General features: G+C 44.6%; 1 protein-coding gene across 6 annotated transcripts in view; it reads left to right on the forward strand.

The window, feature by feature from the left end:
- The first annotated feature begins 762 nt into the window (after window positions 1-762).
- PCDH9 (protocadherin 9) overlaps window positions 763-19,487 on the forward strand; it is a 1,273,931-nt gene continuing 1,255,206 nt past the window's right edge. For all 6 annotated transcript variants that reach the window (XM_060233542.1, XM_060233545.1, XM_060233543.1 and 3 more), the window contains exon 1: window positions 763-3,913. In XM_060233542.1, coding sequence (XP_060089525.1) covers window positions 878-3,913 — 3,036 coding nt within the window. In that variant the 5' untranslated portion in view covers window positions 763-877. The remainder of the gene's footprint in view (window positions 3,914-19,487) is intronic.

Here is a 19,487-nt window from a genome sequence, read left to right on the forward strand (position 1 = left end):
GCTCTCCTTGTTTATTTGAAGTTGAGCCCTTTTTCTCAGGAGCGCAGTCGACACACAGGCACGCAGACGCCTTGCAACATCTGGAGAAGGTGACATTTCCCCCTGGCTGGCGGGGGTGGGGGGGTCAGAAAGGAAACCCCCCCCCCCCCTCGGTTGTCAGTGGAGTTAAGAATGGGAAGAGTAGCCGGCCAGGAGTGCTGCGAATGCAGCCGTTGGAAGCAGAGGCAGTCTGGGTCCTGGTGGATCTGTCGCACTAGAATGGGATGGAAAACAGTGAGAGGAAAGGCAGAGGTGGCGTGGGGAGGGGAGGGGATGGCTCCGGCTAGGGGATTGAATTGGGGGAGGGCAGGAGCCATGCGACTTTGCATTTGCGCTTAGGATGCAATGCACGGAAAGTTGCACGGAAGGGAAAGCCTTGGCGAGGAAGGAGTGAATATTCTGTGATGTGCTGAAGACCGATTGGGAGGGAGGGGAAGGAGGATTTGCTGTTTTCCCCGTCCCTGTCCTGCAAGCAGTTAATTTCCTTCCCGCTCTCGGTGCAGCAGAGGCTGGTGAGTGGAATGGTTTGCTCGAGCCAGAGAGGGAAGGAGGCAGGTGGCGGGGGGGGGGGGGGGCGCTGTTCGTTTGTGAACATGCTCGCCTGTGTGTTGCCGAAACGTGGAGCATGACTTGGCAGCTGCAGCTGCTGTTGGTTGGAATGAGACAATAACACTTGTTTTCTGTTTTGTTTTTGTTGTCGTTGTGATTGCGTTGACAGTGGTTGTCTGGAAAGAAGAGCGCCGATGGGATGCATCCTGTGATTCTCCCCTTGTCGACCGTCCGACTGTCCTTTGTGGAACCCTTGCGATCCTAAGACGAGAAGGAACTACACTTTATCATGGACCTGAGGGATTTTTACCTGCTGGCTGCCCTGATTGCCTGTCTCAGGCTGGATTCTGCCGTAGCTCAAGAACTTATTTACACCATTCGAGAGGAGCTGCCCGAAAACGTACCCATTGGGAACATACCAAAGGATTTGAACATCTCTCACATCAGTTCTGCCACGGGGACCAGTACCAGTCTCGTCTACCGACTGGTGTCCAAAGCGGGGGATGCCCCTTTGGTCAAAGTGTCCAGCACGACAGGGGAGATCTTTACCACCTCGAATCGAATTGACAGAGAGCGGCTCTGTGCTGGAGCAGCATATGCGGAAGAGAACGAGTGCTTCTTTGAGCTGGAGGTGGTGATTCTCCCCAATGACTTTTTCCGGTTGATCAAGATCAAAATCATTGTGAAGGATACCAATGACAATGCCCCCATGTTCCCATCGCCTGTCATCAATATCTCCATCCCCGAAAACACCCTGATCAATAGCCGCTTTCCCATCCCCTCGGCTACGGATCCCGATACCGGCTTCAATGGGGTGCAGCACTATGAACTTTTGAACGGGCAGAGCGTCTTTGGGCTGGATATAGTGGAGACTCCGGAAGGGGAGAAGTGGCCACAACTGATTGTGCAGCAGAACCTGGACAGGGAGCAGAAAGACACCTATGTGATGAAAATCAAAGTGGAGGATGGAGGAACCCCCCAGAAATCCAGCACCGCTATCCTCCAGGTCACAGTAAGTGATGTGAATGACAACAGGCCAGTGTTTAAAGAGGGTCAGGTGGAAGTCCACATCCCAGAGAATGCCCCTGTAGGCACCTCAGTCATCCAGCTTCATGCTACAGATGCAGATGTAGGAAGCAATGCAGAGATCAGATACATCTTTGGTGCCCAGGTTGCTCCTGCGACTAAAAGACTCTTTGCTTTAAACAACACAACTGGACTGATTACAGTTCAGAGGGCCTTAGATCGCGAGGAGACTGCTATTCACAAGGTGACAGTGTTGGCCAGCGATGGTAGCTCCACCCCTGCTCGGGCAACTGTTACCATCAACGTGACTGATGTTAATGATAACCCCCCTAACATAGACCTCAGGTACATTATAAGTCCCATCAATGGCACAGTGTACTTATCTGAGAAAGACCCTGTCAATACCAAGATCGCTCTGATTACGGTCTCAGATAAGGACACTGACGTGAATGGCAAAGTGATCTGTTTCATTGAGAGAGAGGTGCCATTCCACTTGAAGGCTGTCTACGACAACCAGTACTTGTTAGAGACCTCTTCCTTGCTGGACTATGAGGGCACCAAAGAATTCAGCTTTAAAATAGTTGCCTCTGATTCCGGCAAGCCCAGTTTGAACCAGACGGCCCTGGTAAGAGTAAAGCTGGAGGATGAAAATGACAACCCTCCAATTTTCAGCCAGCCCGTAATTGAGCTGTCGGTTTCCGAAAACAATCGCCGTGGTCTGTACTTAACCACTATTAGTGCCACAGATGAGGACAGTGGGAAAAATGCAGACATTGTGTATCAGCTGGGCCCCAACGCTTCCTTTTTTGATTTGGATAGAAAGACTGGGGTTTTGACAGCCTCCCGGGTCTTTGACCGAGAAGAACAGGAGAGGTTCATTTTCACTGTAACAGCCCGAGACAATGGTACTCCACCCCTGCAGAGCCAAGCCGCTGTCATAGTTACGGTGCTGGATGAGAACGACAACAGTCCTAAATTCACTCATAATCACTTTCAGTTCTTTGTGTCGGAGAACTTACCAAAGTACAGTACTGTAGGAGTGATCACGGTCACGGACGCAGACGCAGGGGAGAATAAGGCTGTTACCCTTTCCATCCTGAATGACAATGAGAACTTTGTTTTGGATCCTTATTCTGGAGTTATAAAGTCAAACGTGTCCTTTGATCGAGAGCAGCAGAGTTCCTACACCTTTGATGTCAAGGCCATTGATGGAGGGCAACCACCCCGCTCATCAACCGCAAAGGTCACCATCAATGTCATGGATGTTAACGACAACAGCCCGGTAGTCATCTACCCACCTTCTAACACTTCTTTTAAACTGGTGCCCCTCTCAGCTATCCCTGGCTCTGTAGTCGCGGAAGTATTTGCTGTTGACATCGACACAGGGATGAACGCTGAACTCAAATACACCATTGTCAGTGGAAACAACAAAGGTTTATTTCGGATTGATCCGGTGACAGGGAATATTACCCTGGAAGAGAAGCCGACTCCTACTGATGTGGGGCTGCATCGGTTAGTAGTCAATATCAGTGACCTGGGTTATCCTAAATCCCTCCATACCCTTGTGCTGGTGTTTTTGTATGTCAATGACACGGCTGGAAATGCCTCTTATATTTACGACTTGATTCGCAGGACTATGGAAACCCCCTTGGATAGGAACATTGGGGACAGCAGCCAGCCGTACCAAAATGAGGACTACCTTACCATCATGATCGCCATTGTGGCGGGCGCCATGGTTGTCATTGTAGTGATCTTTGTTACTGTCCTGGTCCGCTGCCGCCACGCCTCCCGCTTCAAAGCGGCCCAGCGGAGCAAGCAAGGTGCCGAGTGGATGTCCCCCAACCAGGAGAACAAGCAGAACAAGAAGAAGAAGCGGAAGAAAAGGAAGTCTCCCAAGAGTTCCCTGTTGAACTTTGTGACCATTGAGGAATCCAAACCGGAGGACGCGGTTCATGAACCTATCAACGGGACAATTAGCCTTCCAGCTGAGCTGGAGGAGCAGAGTATAGGAAGATTTGACTGGGGCGCCGCTCCGCCCACCACCTTTAAACCGAGCAGTCCCGACCTTGCTAAGCATTACAAATCCGCCTCCCCGCAGTCCGCTTTCCATCTTAAACCTGACACTCCCGTCTCGGTGAAAAAGCATCACGTGATTCAGGAGCTCCCTTTGGACAACACCTTTGTTGGGGGTTGTGACACCCTCTCCAAACGCTCTTCCACTAGTTCAGATCACTTCAGTGCCTCAGAGTGCAGTTCCCAAGGAGGCTTCAAGGCAAAGGGCCCCTTGCACAGCAGACAGGTAAACGACCACTTCTACTGGTCTATAAGTACTGCCTACAAATGTCCAGTCAACCAGTATTAAAAAGTGCTAGGATGTTTTATCTTTCACTGTAATTTTTAGCTTAGTTGTAATATGAATAGAGAGGGCGGGGAAAAAAATACTTGCCCCTTTCACTATCTCTCGGGAGCGAGGGGCAAGCCTATGCATTTTTTAGAACAGGTATGATGACGATGGTCCAAAATGGTATGGGTCACTGATTTTTTTTTTTTTTTTTTGGAAAGGAAGAATTACATGCTCAAACACACATGCACCTATGCACCCAGGAACACACATACACACACACACCTATTCAGAGCTAAAAAACAATGGCGTAAAACTTGTCAGAAACATCTCGGTGTAGAGCTTGACCGAAGAAGAGCAACTGTTTCTTGTTTTGTCGAATGCAAAAAAACACAATTGACTGTTTCGGGATTTCTGTTTTCAAGAAACGCGTTCTTTCTGAGACGGAAAAAAAAAATGATGTTTCAAATGAGGCCGGTTTTAATTGCATTTGTTTGTTTCAAACTGATTGGAAACGTTTTGTTAAGTTTTTTGTTGTTGTTGGTCGGGTGGGGGTAACTTATCCTCGAAAGATTTTTGCAAGGCATTTCAGCTTGTGTTGCACTGTGTCTGTTGGCAAGCAATCAGGAAAGTCTTCCTCTCTCTCTTTCTTTTTGGAGCTGCAGTGATTTTTGTTGTACAGTAGTCAAGTTGTGTGTCGATTGGAGGAGGGTTTTTATTTGTGTGTGTTTCTTTCTTTTTTTTGTTTTCTTTTTGAAAAAAATGGCCAAAGTACACTTTTGAAATGAATGCATTGCTTTGAATAATAATAATAATAATAATAATAAAATGAATTATGCAGGAAAAAAAAGCATCACCCCATTGTAAATATTTTCTCATGTTAGTAATGCACAAGCGATCTGCCAGAACTCATTTTAAAGTTGTGAAATATGCCACGTGAGCCTGGGGAGCTCTCATTTCAACCAAATCCAATATTAAGGTTTGTTTTTTTTTCCCCTCTCCCCTCTCCTTTCTTTGGGTCGAATAATTCCTCGCTAATAAAGATTTAACTACGGTGCTGTCTAATTCATTTCGCTTGGTGCTTGTCTTTTGCCGTTAAATTAGAATGTCAGGAGGAGCCTGTAGATGGCACTAGGGCACCACTCGGATTGTGCTGGCCGGCTGCCAATCCTGCAGTAGATAAGAAAGGGGGGGAGGGAAGGTTCAAACTGGTACTATAGCCAAAGAAACCTTTTATTTAATGATGGTCGCGCTGAAGCGACCCATAGTTAAGCCCCTCTGTGGGTGCGTGCGCGCACTGTGGTTTTTTTTTTTTTTTTTTTTGCAGTTGCTCCTCAGTGCTTCATTTTCATTCCATCAGTTGTCAAAGGTTTCGAGTATTAAGCCCACGTCACACCTGGTACGGTAGTCTCCGGAGTTAATGGCAGTTTGTTTGGATTGGTGATGGGGGGGTCCATCGGCAACGAGGGTTGGGGGAAGGGAAGGGTGAGACACATCTCTGATAGAATGGCACTATTAAAGATGGTGAATGGCCATTCTGGTATTCCCAGTCTGTTGGTCGTTTCCCTCAGAACCGCATTGTGGGTTTTGGAGATCTCTCTGATAGCAAGCCGCTGTGTTTAAAGCTCACACTTCGCAGGTATGTTGTCAGAGTAAGTGTCCCCAGAACCCTCCATAAGCTTGTTAAAAGGCATTGAAGGACGGGGTGATGGGGGGGATCCTTCCCACATAAGAGCTTCTTCATAAGCAATTTGAAGCACTCTAGCCTCTCGGAATAAGATTTGGCAGGTGAGGGGGAGCTTCAGTCCAACACACCTAATGAGAAAAGGAAAACCCACTGGCTGTTAAAAACCTCGACTAGCAGAACTTGAAAGTAGAGGTCACTCTTCCCAACTTTTTCTATTTTGGATGAACCCCCCTGCCCTCTGCCCCAGGTCTTTTGTCATTGTTTTGGTGCTGAGTACTCAGTTGTCGCTTCCTGGGCTCTGTTACAAGAATGGGTCTTAAATCCTTTGAGGAGTGTCAAAATGGGAATTAAAACTGCAAATGCAAAAAACCCACAAAAATAACAACCCAAAAATGATTCACCTGCCTGAACATCACTCAAGCGAGTGGATAGTTGATGTGTGGGGAGACATAAATGCAGGGTTTGCCTATAAATCTTACTGTTTAGTGTGTATGTGTGACAGAGAAAGACAATGCTACAGATATACTTATTTTTACTAGCCTGGCAAATCTTGGTGTAGATGCATTCATATTTATAATCATGGTGTTAAAGTCAGAAGGAAGGACAGATAATATCTAGAGCTGTTTGGATGTCACCCAGATAGAGTGTCAGGTTTTCAGAAGACACAGAAGTCTTTCCTTGCCCACCAAAATGGTCTAACATCGTCTCAACCAGCAGGGCCTTGTTTATTTTACTTTGATACCAACGAGGCAACTGCCCTTGTTACCTGTTGGAAAGATGACTACAGATCTTGGCTAGGGCTTGGTGGTGAAAGGACAGTATTCTGTGGTCTGTGAGCCATTCATAATGGATCAAATGCGTTCTCATTGATGTAAAGATCCCTGAGTATAAAACAAACAAAGAAAAACCCGTGCCCGCTTATGGAACATGGTATTGATGGCAGAAACCACATTTCCTCTTGCCTTCAGGGGCAAGAAGTACGGGGAGTATACTTTCCCCTATTGCTTGTCATTTATTGTAAGGACACAGACATTAAAACGGCAGCTCATATACACTTATCAGGGGAATGCGTTCTCTAGACCAGGGGTCCCCAACATGGCGCCCATTGGCACCTTTCCTACCAAGTGTTTTTTTTTTTAGAAAGTGGGCGTGGCCAGGCAGAGCTGCTGTCCTGCAGGGGCCCTGATCTGATGGACTATGCAAATTAATGTTATGGGGCACTTGGGCTTCCCTTGTATGCGGCTCTGCCTCTCATGGTGGCCATTTTGTGGTTGGGACCGCCTTGTGTCAGAATTCCAGTGGTACCCACAGGATTTTTTTTAACAAAAGGGTTTGGGACCCCTGCTCTAGAGTTTGCGTAGGTATTAAGGGTTGACAGGTAGAGAAGAATTTTTTAAGAAAAAGTTTTTGGCCAGAATAGTTATCTTATGAGGGTATTGGAGTCAGAGTATGGTAAGGTAGGTACACTCTCATTGAAGAAGTTCTCACACAAACTCAACTGAAATTGGCCTAAAGACTCGTACACAGTTTCTGTCCAGTTTAGATTCGGATGGGTAGCCGTGTTGATCTGAAGCGACAGAACAAAGTTGGAGTCCTGTGGCACTTTAAAGGCCAAAAAAGTTTTATCCTGGGTAAAAGCTTTCATGTGAACGTATGCATGCTTGTACCTAGAATAAAAAAATGTTGGTCTTAAAGGCGCCACTGGACTCAAACGTCCGTTCCGTTCAGTTTCGCGCAGTTTGTGCTGAGGAATTTCCCTTGAGTGGAGTCCAGTAAAAGTCAAAGAGGGTGGGTCGCTCAATATGCTCTGAGGTTCCAAATGTCATGCTGAGAGCTGTTCTGCAGGTAGCTTCTGGTTTCGACATTGTCCCATTAAATATGCTGCATTCATCTGGTGGCAAGTCCTTCTGAGCGAGCTAAGCACATAAGAGCACTATCGCTTGTATTCTCAGGTAGTTCTTGTTCATTTTAATGGGAAATACCCAGTAGCATCCTGTCGTGGCTTACAAAATGATAGAGTTGGCTCTGTAAAATAATAGAGCAGTCACAAAATCAGGCTTTAAAAAAAACCCCACTTCTTTTAGATGGAAAAATCAACATTTTAATGGGATAAGTTCAATGATACATGGAACAAAACCACCAGATTCAAGGAAACAATGCCATTAAAATGTGCAATCCTAAGCAGAGGAGCCCACATTTCAAGTCTGTTGAAGTCCGTGGCCTTAGAGTAGTATGTATAGGATTGCACTGTTGACTTTTCCAGATTTTCTAACATTTCTAGCTCCTTTCAGTGGTGCTCATGCCTAGTGAAGGATTTACTGAATTTGAATGCTTTGGTCTTACTTTACAGCAGATGGAAATGGTTTGTGTTGGGTTACCCCTGCAGCCGCCTTGATCCATTGGATCGTTGCTCTCATAAAACATTAAACCTCTTTAATAAGTCTGGTCTATCCTTTACCCCAGATAATCGGTAAGATCAATACAGTAGTCCCTAAGATTTGTTATGCTGCCAAAGGATGCTTAGGGAAAGGAGTATTTATCACTGTGGCCATTGCAGTATCATAAACTATGGCGTTCCATCATTATTATGGATATACTACTTGGAGATATGCTAGCAGTAATATTTAGGTTGGGCTGATATAATTGCATATAAACAAGTTTAAGGGGGTTGTGCATTAGACTCTAAATATTCCTCTTTTTAGTTACATATATATGTATGTAACTAAATGGTACAGGAACTCTTAGATGTGAATGCTGAAAACTTCGTATACACTGCACACGGATGAACATTAAGTCCTGCAGGACGTATTTGCATGTGTTGTTGGGCATCTGAAGATGGATACTGGTGACAGCAGAAAGGGCAGCAATAACTCCCCGAGGATAGGTCATAGCACTGGACGAATTTCCCCTCAATACTTGCAAACATTGTTTGCCAGTTCCTGCCCTCTGTCAAGCCAGAGAGCAGGTGCGAGTTGTCTCCTATTTGGGTGGATGTCTGTGACCGGGCATCAGAAGTGTTTATTATGATGTCTGACTGAATTTTGTCACTTCCAGAGACGGTCTGCTGGGTGGCCACAAAAATTCTTGTTTATTGATCATGGTTGGCGAAACAATATTTAGAGCTGACGTGAGATATGACTCCTAGAGTAATAGACTGGGATTTGGCCAGCAGTTGTGAGGTCCCACAAGATAGCTAAGAAAGACAGGCCACGTTTACCTGTTTACCCCGCTAGGATCTGTTTACCCCGCTTTTTGGGGTTTTGTTTTGTTTCAAGTTTAATAGTTCTCAAAGAGAGCCGTGGGATGAAACTTCTCTGTGGGGGCTGGAAGAACTCTGAGTCTAGGTCTGTGAAGAAACAAGGCACCTAGAATTCTGGATTGGAAATTTAATTGGCTCCACTACTTCACACCCGTTGTTGAAAATGCAGGCAAATCAACAGTGGTTCTCCCAGGTTGCCGGGTTTGCGTCCCAGAATGGAGCAGCAGTTGCTGCGAGCTACATTAATTACTTTCATACTTGCAGTCACTTTTATGGACACATGCCCAACGCAATGTCAAGATGCCTTCCATAAAATCAGATAAGGTGTACTCTTAAACAACAGCATAGTTAGCTGTAAAATATATACAGAGTTCATCAGGGCTCCCACGAGTGTTGCAGAAAAGTGCTACAAGCCAATTCTGCGGATAACTAAAGGAGACAAAATCCCATCCCAGGTGGCTTGTTGCGGTGTGATTTATTTCCTTATATTTCCTATTTTTTTTAAAAAAACACACACACTAAAACCTCTATTAAGCATCCTCATAAAGCTATGTACAAGCAGCGGCAGTCCTTGTTGTATAAACAGAGAAATAGGGGCACCGGAACAAAACCATTTGGGTGACATGTTATTAGTTAAAATGCTTCAATTTTTGATTTTTAAAGAATGATTTTACCTATCCGTGAAAAGCAGTGCTCAGCGGGGTTGGTGATAAAATATTCCTCTTTTTAGTTACATATATATGTATGCGAGTAACTGAAGAAAGGAATTAATCTTAGAATGGCTATGGAAATGTATTTCACACGCGCACACACACACACACACTTGCAGCTGCCGTAAAAAAAAAAAACACAGATTTTTTTCAGCTTTCTGAAGAAATTCTGCTTTGAGGTGAGACCAAGTATGGAAAACTTGTGCCAAAAAGATTGGGGGGAAGGGGAGAAAAGCAGGTGAAAACAGCAGATTGTAATGGAAATCAGAACCTTAAGCGATAATACCATTTTTCAATAGCAGTGGTGGAAATGCAACCTTAGAACAGGGAACATTTCTGTATGGAGAGATATCTGTTTGCAGTCCCAAGAATCTTCCCACTTCCTTCCTTTTTTCCTCTTTAACTTGCTATATTTTTATGCATGTGGGTCGTGTGTGTGTGTGCATGAATCACTGGAGTTTGTTTTCCCATTGATGCGCTATGTATAACTTTTAAAAATTGTATCGCACTCAGAGGAGAAAATAAAGATGCATCGAGTTTGGTGCTATCAGAGTTTTGTGATATAGTTCCTTTGTGTATAGGGACAAGGCAGGCTTTTCTAGTTACCATTTCAGATTTTCATTTTCAAAGGATGTATTTTTCTGGCACAGCGAAACCATATCAGCCGCACTTTATTGACAGCACTTTTATTGTAGCTAGCGGCTTTACAGTAAGCTGTTTATTGCTGTTCCCTAACTCGGTTGACAGCAATTGGGGAATTAATTTCTTTGCCCCTAGTGAGCTTTCTTGGGTATAAACAACAGATGTTTAAGATATGAAAACAGTGACCCATTTACATTTGACAACTTTTTAAGTACACAATTCTACTTCCCCTAAAATTAAGCTGAAATTTGGTTTGGGGCACGAGAGAGACCAACATGTTTCATATTTCATGCAGTACAAACTGCCCTGCTCACCAAATAAAACTGAATTTTCGGTTTTAATCTTTCTGGAGAGAGTTTCCTGAAAATAGACTCCAACTACTACTGTCGTTCGCAATGTGGATAGTTTCAGAGGGTAGTTAGGTTTGTCGATAGTAGAACAGATTCAAGTTACATTTGTCTATAGGAGCTAGATTTGAGTCCAGTAGCAGCTTGGGGTATAAACTTTTAAGAGTAGGTATGGGCATGAACCGAGCCACAAAGCAAGATTTTTCATGCATTTTGCCCTGTTCACAAAGGATGACCCAGGATGTGTCTGTCATCACAAACTTCTATGAACATTTAAAGCCGTTGGTGGCAATTGGTGGATAGAGAGTCCCTTTAAAATCCTGGTTTCTGTCCCCCATAAAAGCTACAAAAACAGCTTCTCCCCACAGCTCAGCTGTTTTTTGGGGCTTTCTGCAAGCCCCCTTTAAAGGAACTGTTGTCCCTTTTCAATGGGGTTTGTGGAGCCACAAAACACAAATTGGTTTGGTTTGTGAACAAACCTCCTGATTCGGTCCGTGGCTCAGCCACAAACCGACACGAACCACATTTTTCCGGTTCAAGCTGACCCCTATTCGAGAGTCAAAGTTGTCTTTGTCACATACAAGTCCTAGTAGATAGCTGGTTGTCCTATATTTGGCTCTTTGCAGTGTGGTCTTTTTCTGCTCCTTGTGGCTGAGGGCTTGCCAGCCCTTTGCGTAAAAAGCTTCATTAAACACTCTGCGTTAATAATAATACGTTGGATGTGATGAACTCTGAATGGATCAACTTTACGAAATAGGTCTCTTCTTTTCCTTGCAGCCCCTTAAAAGTTTTGGGACCCTTGGGAACAGAGTGGGACTGCCACTCAAGCAGGAGTCCGCAGAAGTCACCAGTCTTCTCTGTTTGCAAATGGAGCAGGAGCTTGTACAGACATGGAGGGGGAGGGAGGACGCAAAGTTTATAGGGATTCTCCCTTCGTGCCATAGCTGCCCCACTTCCTCTGTCCTGCACCTCGCTCTGAAATCTACTGATCTTCAGGAGCAGTGTTTAAAGTTGCCTCAGAGGGCTGCCACAGGGAAAAGAGCTGGTTTCATGAACTGGTTCCATTCACTAGTGATCCTAAATAGTGGGTAGGAATCCATAAATGACATTTTGTTCAGGAGTAAGTTGGAATGACTCTTATGTAATCTACCTCTGATTGATGAATCCTGGCTGCTTTTCTCTAGGCATCCATTACTGCACAAATGGCATAAGGTGAAGGATCCCCTATTACATAATTTGAAGGATCCCCTATTGTTTCCCCCAGAGATACCAGACTAAACTAGATCTGATCTAGCTTCTGTTGGGCCTATTATCCCCACAGATCTTTCTGTGCTATAATTAGTGAATCATCTTCTTCCTTCACAAATCCAAAGTTCCCTCTGCTCCTTTCTCCAGCACAGTTGTTGATTCAGGGAAGTCTCTGAGAAAAGACAATGCAGAAGACCACCACTTGGCATGCTGAGATTTCCTGCTTAGAAATCTGGTTTGTTTGATCAGTCTCAGTGTATGAAAATGTGTAGGTTTTTTGTATTATATGAAATATGGTCCCTGATGCAATCACATTTGTTTTGGAGAAGTCTCCTGCTTTCTGTAGGGCTTACTCATTATGTACTTTCATGTACATTGGATTGGGTGGGTCACAAATCTTCATACTTTGAGGTTCATCTTGGTGACTTGCCATTAGCCAGGAGCCTAGGAACATACAACTCATGACTCTTCAAACCAGTTTTCGCTAGATAGATTCATAGTGTGGCTTGAAAAGTCCCCCAAACCAATTCTTACATTGCATGGGAGAGTGTTTACATATGATAGGAGCTATAGTCAGACATCACTAACAAATTAGTTTGGTCCTGATGGAAAGGCACCCGACTTAGTTTAAGGGGCTCCTTCCACTCCCCTGTTCGATATAACCCCAATTTGTTATGTCATTTGAATTCCGGCTTTTGACAAATTAGGGGCTGTTCCTTAACCCACAAATTGGAATTCTCCTAAGCCAGGAATAAATTGATGCGCGAGCCCTGAAAGAAAGAAAGCTTCTTTCATCACTTAAACTATATGGATTGTTTGTGACATCTGAATGTGGTCCCATTGTTCTGATGGACAGTACAACTGGAGCTGATGCTCATGGATGTCAGCTGCATCAATTTATACATTCTCAGAGTCCCATTTGGTATTGTTGCAGATCAGAGGTCAATACAACGAGAGAGCCTCTGGTTCACATAGTGCGTTGTTTGCATGCACAGATGTATGCCAAGAAGAAAAGAAAAGAAGATGAAAATCTAATGTGAGAACCACCAAGCGAAACGATCAGTAATTGTCTCTGAAATGTTCTTGATTTCTACTGGCAGTCTACAGTTCATGTAATGGTCCTAGCTGATTCCTTGAATTGGGGCTGAAATAGGGCCAAGCCATGTAAAAGTGCAGCCAGGGCCCACATTGGATAAGGAGTGTGTTGTGGGGGGAGAATGAACTTCTGCCTCCCCCCGTTTCCAGCAGCTGAAACAACCCATTGGGAGGCTGCGCTTGCTGAGCTCTTACACAAAAGTTGTCCCCGGGGACTGTGGCTGCAAGTCCCCCCATGGCAAACTCCTGTGATTAATGTATAGTTTTGTTCATAGTGTCATATTTCACGATGCTGCAGGAATGTGCATATTTTTATTAGCAAAACCCACTACTCACTGGTAGCCTATGGCTTGGGGTCCCCCTTTTATAAGCTGCCTAAGTTGCACATGCTGTGTTGTTGAACTGCAGCGGAAGAGAAAACGTCTACATGTAGTTAGTCCAAACAAGGATATTGGTGGGAATAGCAACAGTATGTACATTGTGGATGCAGATGAGCTTCTGCATCTGATTGGACGTCGGTGTTGTAGTTCACACTTGGATATGAGGTGAGAGCTCTGCACTAACTTAGTATGGTTCAGAGCTGGCTTAATGGCCATGTACTTAATGCGGTTTGGAATACGTATTTCCAATCTCTGTCTATTGCTACGCAAGTCTTATCGGGCATGACAATATATCAGTCATGGGTAATATATGCCAAGAAAGGTGGGGTACATTGTGTTTTCTTTTATTACCCCTTAAGCATTACCTTTTTTGAAACTACCTCTTACGAGGAGACAGACGTGTCTCTTTGCTTGTCGCTAACTCTTTTGGTGTCGAAAAAGCTGGCTGTTTTATCTCTCAGAAATGGAATCCATTTATTTTTTTTTTCCTTTTGTAACATCCACAAAGTTTAGGATGACTTCATTGCAGGGCTTTTAGTGGCTCAAATATTTCAGTGAATAAATTATCCTTTAAAAATGGAATGATGAACCAATGAAGAGAGAGATTATAATATCGCAGTGTGTATTGTAAATATACACCACAAAAGTAACATTGGCTAAATTAGAGCATTGCATTACTTTTTAATTGCTTGGTGATGCTGCTTAGAGTATCTTGCGCAAAATGGTTTATAGCAATGCAACTGTCACGCAACACGGAACACAGCCTGGTGAAAATTGTTATAGCACTGAAAGCAGGTGTCTTCTACACCCCCCACGGCCCGAATGTCTTTAATAGAGAGGAAATAGGTGTAGTAGCCATGCAAGAGCTGTTTTCCTTCCTATTGGGTGCTGGTTTTTAGCAAAAAATCTTTAGGATTCCAGTGGGCTAACCCCTTCCATTATCTATCTGCTCCAAATGCCTATCATCTGAAACTTCTTTGCTGTTGATTCCTAACGAAGTAGACTGTTTTGTATAGCCAGCAAAAGAAAGGGAAATAAAGAGATTGCTAAACTCCAGGTGGGGCCTGGAAATCTCCTTGAATTAGAACTGATCTCCACATTAAAGATATCTGTTCTCCTGGAGAAGATAGCTGCTTTGAAGAATGGACTCTGTGGGCGTTATAAATTCTCCACCCTGAAATCGCCAGGAATTTCTCAACCTGGAGTTGGCAGCCCTAATAGGTACAGCTCAGCCATCTTCTGGGAGCCCAGGGCTTTTTTTGTAGCAGGAACGCCTCTGCATATTAGGCCACACACCCCTGATGGAGCCAATCCTCCAAGAGCTTACAGGGCTCTTCTTACATGGCCTGCTCTAAGCTTTTGAAGGATTGGCTACATCAGATGTAGCCTAATATGCAAAGGAGTTCCTGTGACAAAAAAAATCCCTGTTTGAGTCCATTTTGAACTTCCTGGATCAGGGCCCCGTAATCTTCTCTTTCCGTAGAAGAGGGGAGGGGGAGAAGAAATTCCCAAGATGAAAAGAATTAGCACACAGGCTACCAAGTGATGACTCGTATTTTCAGAAGAAGAATTCTAGTTGTTTGTCTGCAGTGAGCACAACCCCCCCTCCTCCCCCCCCCCCCAAATTTGTTTATTAGTTGAGAATCAGATCCGCAAATGCTTGCTTGGCAGTTTAATCGCATGGTCTATGGCTTTGTATGAAACATCACACTGTAGCGAGGCCTTTGACTCAAGTTAACAAATGGAGTGCTGATTTGGAATCTTGTTTCCTTTGGAATCGGCCTGGATCCTCACGACTTGGGAGAAATAAATCTTTTTGTTTGAAGGCCGCAGTGCAGACAACAGTAATAGGGGTTTTGGGGTCAGGACCTGAAGCGAGGAAACAGCTGCTGACCTGCAGAAACGAAGCCCCCCCGTGCACGGATTCTGCCTTGCATTCCTGATAGAATGAGACGGCTCGGGGAAGGTAGACTCTTCAGGTTTTCTTGGGTCAGTATGTGAAGACGTTTCCCCTACAGGAGGTATTTATTCAGCAGGCAATCTTTCTGAAGGCAGGTTGATTTCAACAGACAACGTAACGCGAGCTTCGCTTCCCCCATTTTGAAAGCGATGGGACTTAAAGTTATCCCCCTCCCTATTTATTTGCTGTGGAATATGTTTTCTCTTCTTTCATTCTCCCATACTCCAAATTCATCCTCCTCTCACAGTGTAGCTCATTCTTCGGATCTAAGCACCCCGCCCCCTGCACACATTCCTTGCTCCATCTTCCTCTCAGAATTCATTTCTACAAATTAACAGGGTTTCTTTTTTTATAAAAAAGAAAAATGCCTGCCCCAGATAGCTCGTTCTCCCCCCCCCCTTTCGGAGTCCCCACCCCCGCCCCAGAATCTTTCACTGTGCCTTTCCACACAGCTTAAGTGCTCCAGCATAGAACATTAAACACATTTTAAAAGAGGCAATGCAGTTATAATGGTTGGAGGGCTAAAGTAGGAGTTGGGAGGCCCAGCCTTGGATCTCCATGCTGCTGTGAAAACTTGCTCAGTGACCTTGCTCAGTCACACACGCTCAGCTTAAACTACCTCACAGGGTTGTCGTAAGAATGAAATGGAGGAGAGGAGAAAGATGCTTTGGGGAGTAAATATAATAACTAACTGTTTTGTTTGCGAAAAGTGCATAAGATGACGGTCCAACCCAGTCAGCTCCATGGCTTGATACACTCAGGGGTGGAATTCTAGCAGGAGCTCCTTTGCATATTAGGCCACACCTCCCTGATATAGCCAATCCTCCAAGAGCATACAAGGCTCTTTTTTGTAAGCTCTTAGAGGATTGGCTACATCAGGGGTGTGTGGCCTAATATGCAAAGGAGCTCCTGCTAGAATTCCCCCCTTGGATATGCTTACAACTGGGGTAGAATTCTAGCAGGAGCTCCTTTGCATATTAGGCCACACCTCCCTGATGTAGCCAATCCTCCAAGAGTTCACATGGCTCTTTTTTGTAAGCTCTTGGAGGATTGGCTACATCAGAGGTGTGTGGCCTAATATGCAAAGGAGCTCCTGTTAGAATTCTACCCCTGGATATGCTTATAACATGATTGCCATATGACTGCCTGTGCTCTGATTTTCAGAGTTCTTTGAGGGCAGGGTGTGGGTTGGATTCCAACTAAAATTTCCATCAGCAGAACAGAACTTTCCTGCCTCACTTGATAACTACAAAATGCTGCTTCACCAGAGTGGGGTTTACAATGTGTTTGAGGATGTTCTCTCTCCGGTGCTTGGTGTCCAGTGCCATAGTTGCATGCATAAAAACATTTTTCAGGTGTTGCATTCAAGTGTACCTGGACTGTGAACTGTCCATCGTCCTTCCAATGCACATGGATACTGTGTTGTATGAACAGGGGTATACCAATGCTATATTCACTACATGCACACAGCTTTGGTAAGTACAAACCGACTGACTGGAGTTGTGTTCATGCACACCAAAGTTCTGTGTGTGGGGGGCAAATATGGATGACGCCCTTTTTCTTACAACATGGTGACCGGACATTGCAGGCAACAAGCATCCCGGTTTACAAATGGTTGCTGGATTCCCAGTATGCTTGATTGTAGCGCCCGACAAGCAGTGTGCAGTCACAACTGCAAATGAAGAGCACCTGTGCGCAAACTGGCCCTCCCTTACTACCCAAGACATGATTCTGAGGACAGGACTAGATGCAATGGTATCCTCATGAGCGCTGCAAGGATAGTGCTGTTGTTTGAAAGTAACAGAGAAATACGAGAGCCTGCAGTCTGGAAGTCTGTCCCCGTTCCTTTTCAAACAGCCGTGGGATGCAGCCGTTTTAGCAACTGATAAGGTCTGGGGGTGGAGAAACAAGCTCGTCTCAGCCCACCATGCTTTGGGCCAGTCTTCTCGGCATTTTTAAATGACTTTAAAGTGGTGGTAGTATCCATCATGCCTAGTTTAGTCCTCAGCCCCTCTTTTAATTTTGTTTTAGATGTTAGTGGTGGTATCAGGAATTTCAGGTGTTGGACTTTCTAGTAACAGCCTTTGAAAGTTGCTTTCGGATTGTGGCAAGTTGCTTATTATTTATTACTTGAGATTTCTAGCCTGCCCTCCTCTATAAGTGGGCTCGGGGCAGGTTACAGTAGTTAATAAGGCAGATAAAAAACAGTTCTACCCACAATCAAAAAATAAAACTTAGAATTGACTAATTAACTGAAGTGGTGAGCTATAAACCAGCAGAATCAACCCAATCTCATGGGTGTCCTGCAAGAGCTGCATATCAGTAGATGGGCCAGGCTGTAGCCTGTTGTATAGTTGGACAGACAGACAATCTTTATCGGCATAGCGAAAAAACTACATTAAAAGTTTGAAATAGGATTTTTTAAAAGTGAACATTAACCAAAATACATCAGTTAACAGTTCCCCTGGCTCGAATTGTGAACTGAGGAAAATCAGGCAACATTAGAGGTTATGAGGGAATTATGACCAGAAAGTAACCACTGAACCTTAGCTCTGTCAGAAACACCACAACAAGTATAGAGAAGGGAGTTCAGAAATTTTTCTCAGAACTTAATGTAAAATGGGCAATTTCATGCAACATGGGAAACGGATTCAGTCGCTCTCAAACTACAAGGGCATCCTCTAAATTCATAGGGGATTTTTTGACATCTTCCAGGGAAGATGGCCGACAGGAGTACATTAATTCTGGCCGACATGAATGCCCTTCTTAGCTGAGGATCAGTTAAAGAGCAGAAATAAGTGACTAACTGGCCGGGAGTCGGGAATAATCCCAGGTGAGGTGGAGAGCACGTTTTCCTCGCATCCTCAGTCAGGCACTGGAAATGAATATCTAAAAGCCTGTGTTTTCTTGAACATCTTGAATTTTGAGGCAGATGATAGGCGTAAGGAATCTAGAGGTAAGCCTATAGGTCTAATTTTTTTATGGGCTAGTTGATATAAAGTATGACATAGGCGGGTTAGAGCAGGGGAGGCCAATACAGCCAGACACTCCATCGCCTCAACCAAAGGGCTGGCAGAACAGCTCCATTTTGCAGACCCTGTGGAATTGTACTAAGTCTTGTGGGGCCCAGGTCTCATTTGGGAGCATGCTCCACCGGGCTGGAGCCACAACTAAAAAGACTCTGGCTCTGGAGTGTAAAGCTCTCTGGGGGATGTATTGGGAGAGGCGGTCCAGTGGGTAAGTTGGTACCTGACCGTATAAGGCCTTAAAGGTCCCTGACTGTGGAAGGCCTTGTGTTTCGTCCTCTCATCCAGAGCTGCAGGAGGGAGATGAGTTGTCAATTAAAAAAAAACAAAACCTGCTTCAGCTGCCCTGTTTATATTTATTTTATTTTCTAAAATGGAGTGCTGGGGAAATAAATGAGTAAAGCCCAATCTGCGTCTGTCTAAAGGACAATAAATCTGGCCTGTTGAAATCTATTCTCTCATGTACTGTGGAGATAGATTTTTTTTTTCTTGTTTGTGATTTCATCAAGTTTTATTTTTAAAAAAAAATCCTGTTGAGTCTGTCAAACATTTCCAGTTTGAAAAAGAAAGGCTCCTTCGCTCCATGCCTTCTTTCGCCATTTGTATGCTACGAAAGCAGCAGGCTTCCAGTCACCAGAAATGTAGAATGGGGTGTGAGAGAGAGAGATGTGGTGCTTGCTGGTATTTTAGTTTTATTTTACAGTCTCCCTTGGTTTGCCAACCTCCAGGCAGGGCCTGGAGTTCTCCTGGAATGACAACTGATCGCCCCGTAACAGAGATCACTTCCTGTGGAAGAAAACGGCAGCTGCAGTGGGCGGGCAAACTCTATGACAGGGCTGGCCAAACAGTGGCTTGGGAGCCACATGCGGCTCTTTCATTCATATTGTGTGGCTCACCCTGATGAAGGCATTTCTCTTTTTAAAATACTTCTCCAAGCCAAGCCAGTGGGAGGCTTGGAGAATACATTTAAAGTTGCTTTCTTTCCCCTCTCCCCATCTGTTTACAGCTCTCAGACATCTGACGTTCACGTCTTGCGGCTCTCAAACATCTGACATTTATTCTATGTGGCTCTTACATTAAGCAAGTTTGGCCACCCCTGCTGTATGGTATGCCATTGATTTTCACTGAAATCCATCTCTTTGAGTTCTCTCTTCCATGTGACTAGCTCCATATCTCCA

This window comes from Heteronotia binoei, chromosome 3, assembly GCF_032191835.1.
Source record: "Heteronotia binoei isolate CCM8104 ecotype False Entrance Well chromosome 3, APGP_CSIRO_Hbin_v1, whole genome shotgun sequence".
NCBI classification, from domain to species: Eukaryota; Metazoa; Chordata; class Lepidosauria; order Squamata; family Gekkonidae; genus Heteronotia; species Heteronotia binoei.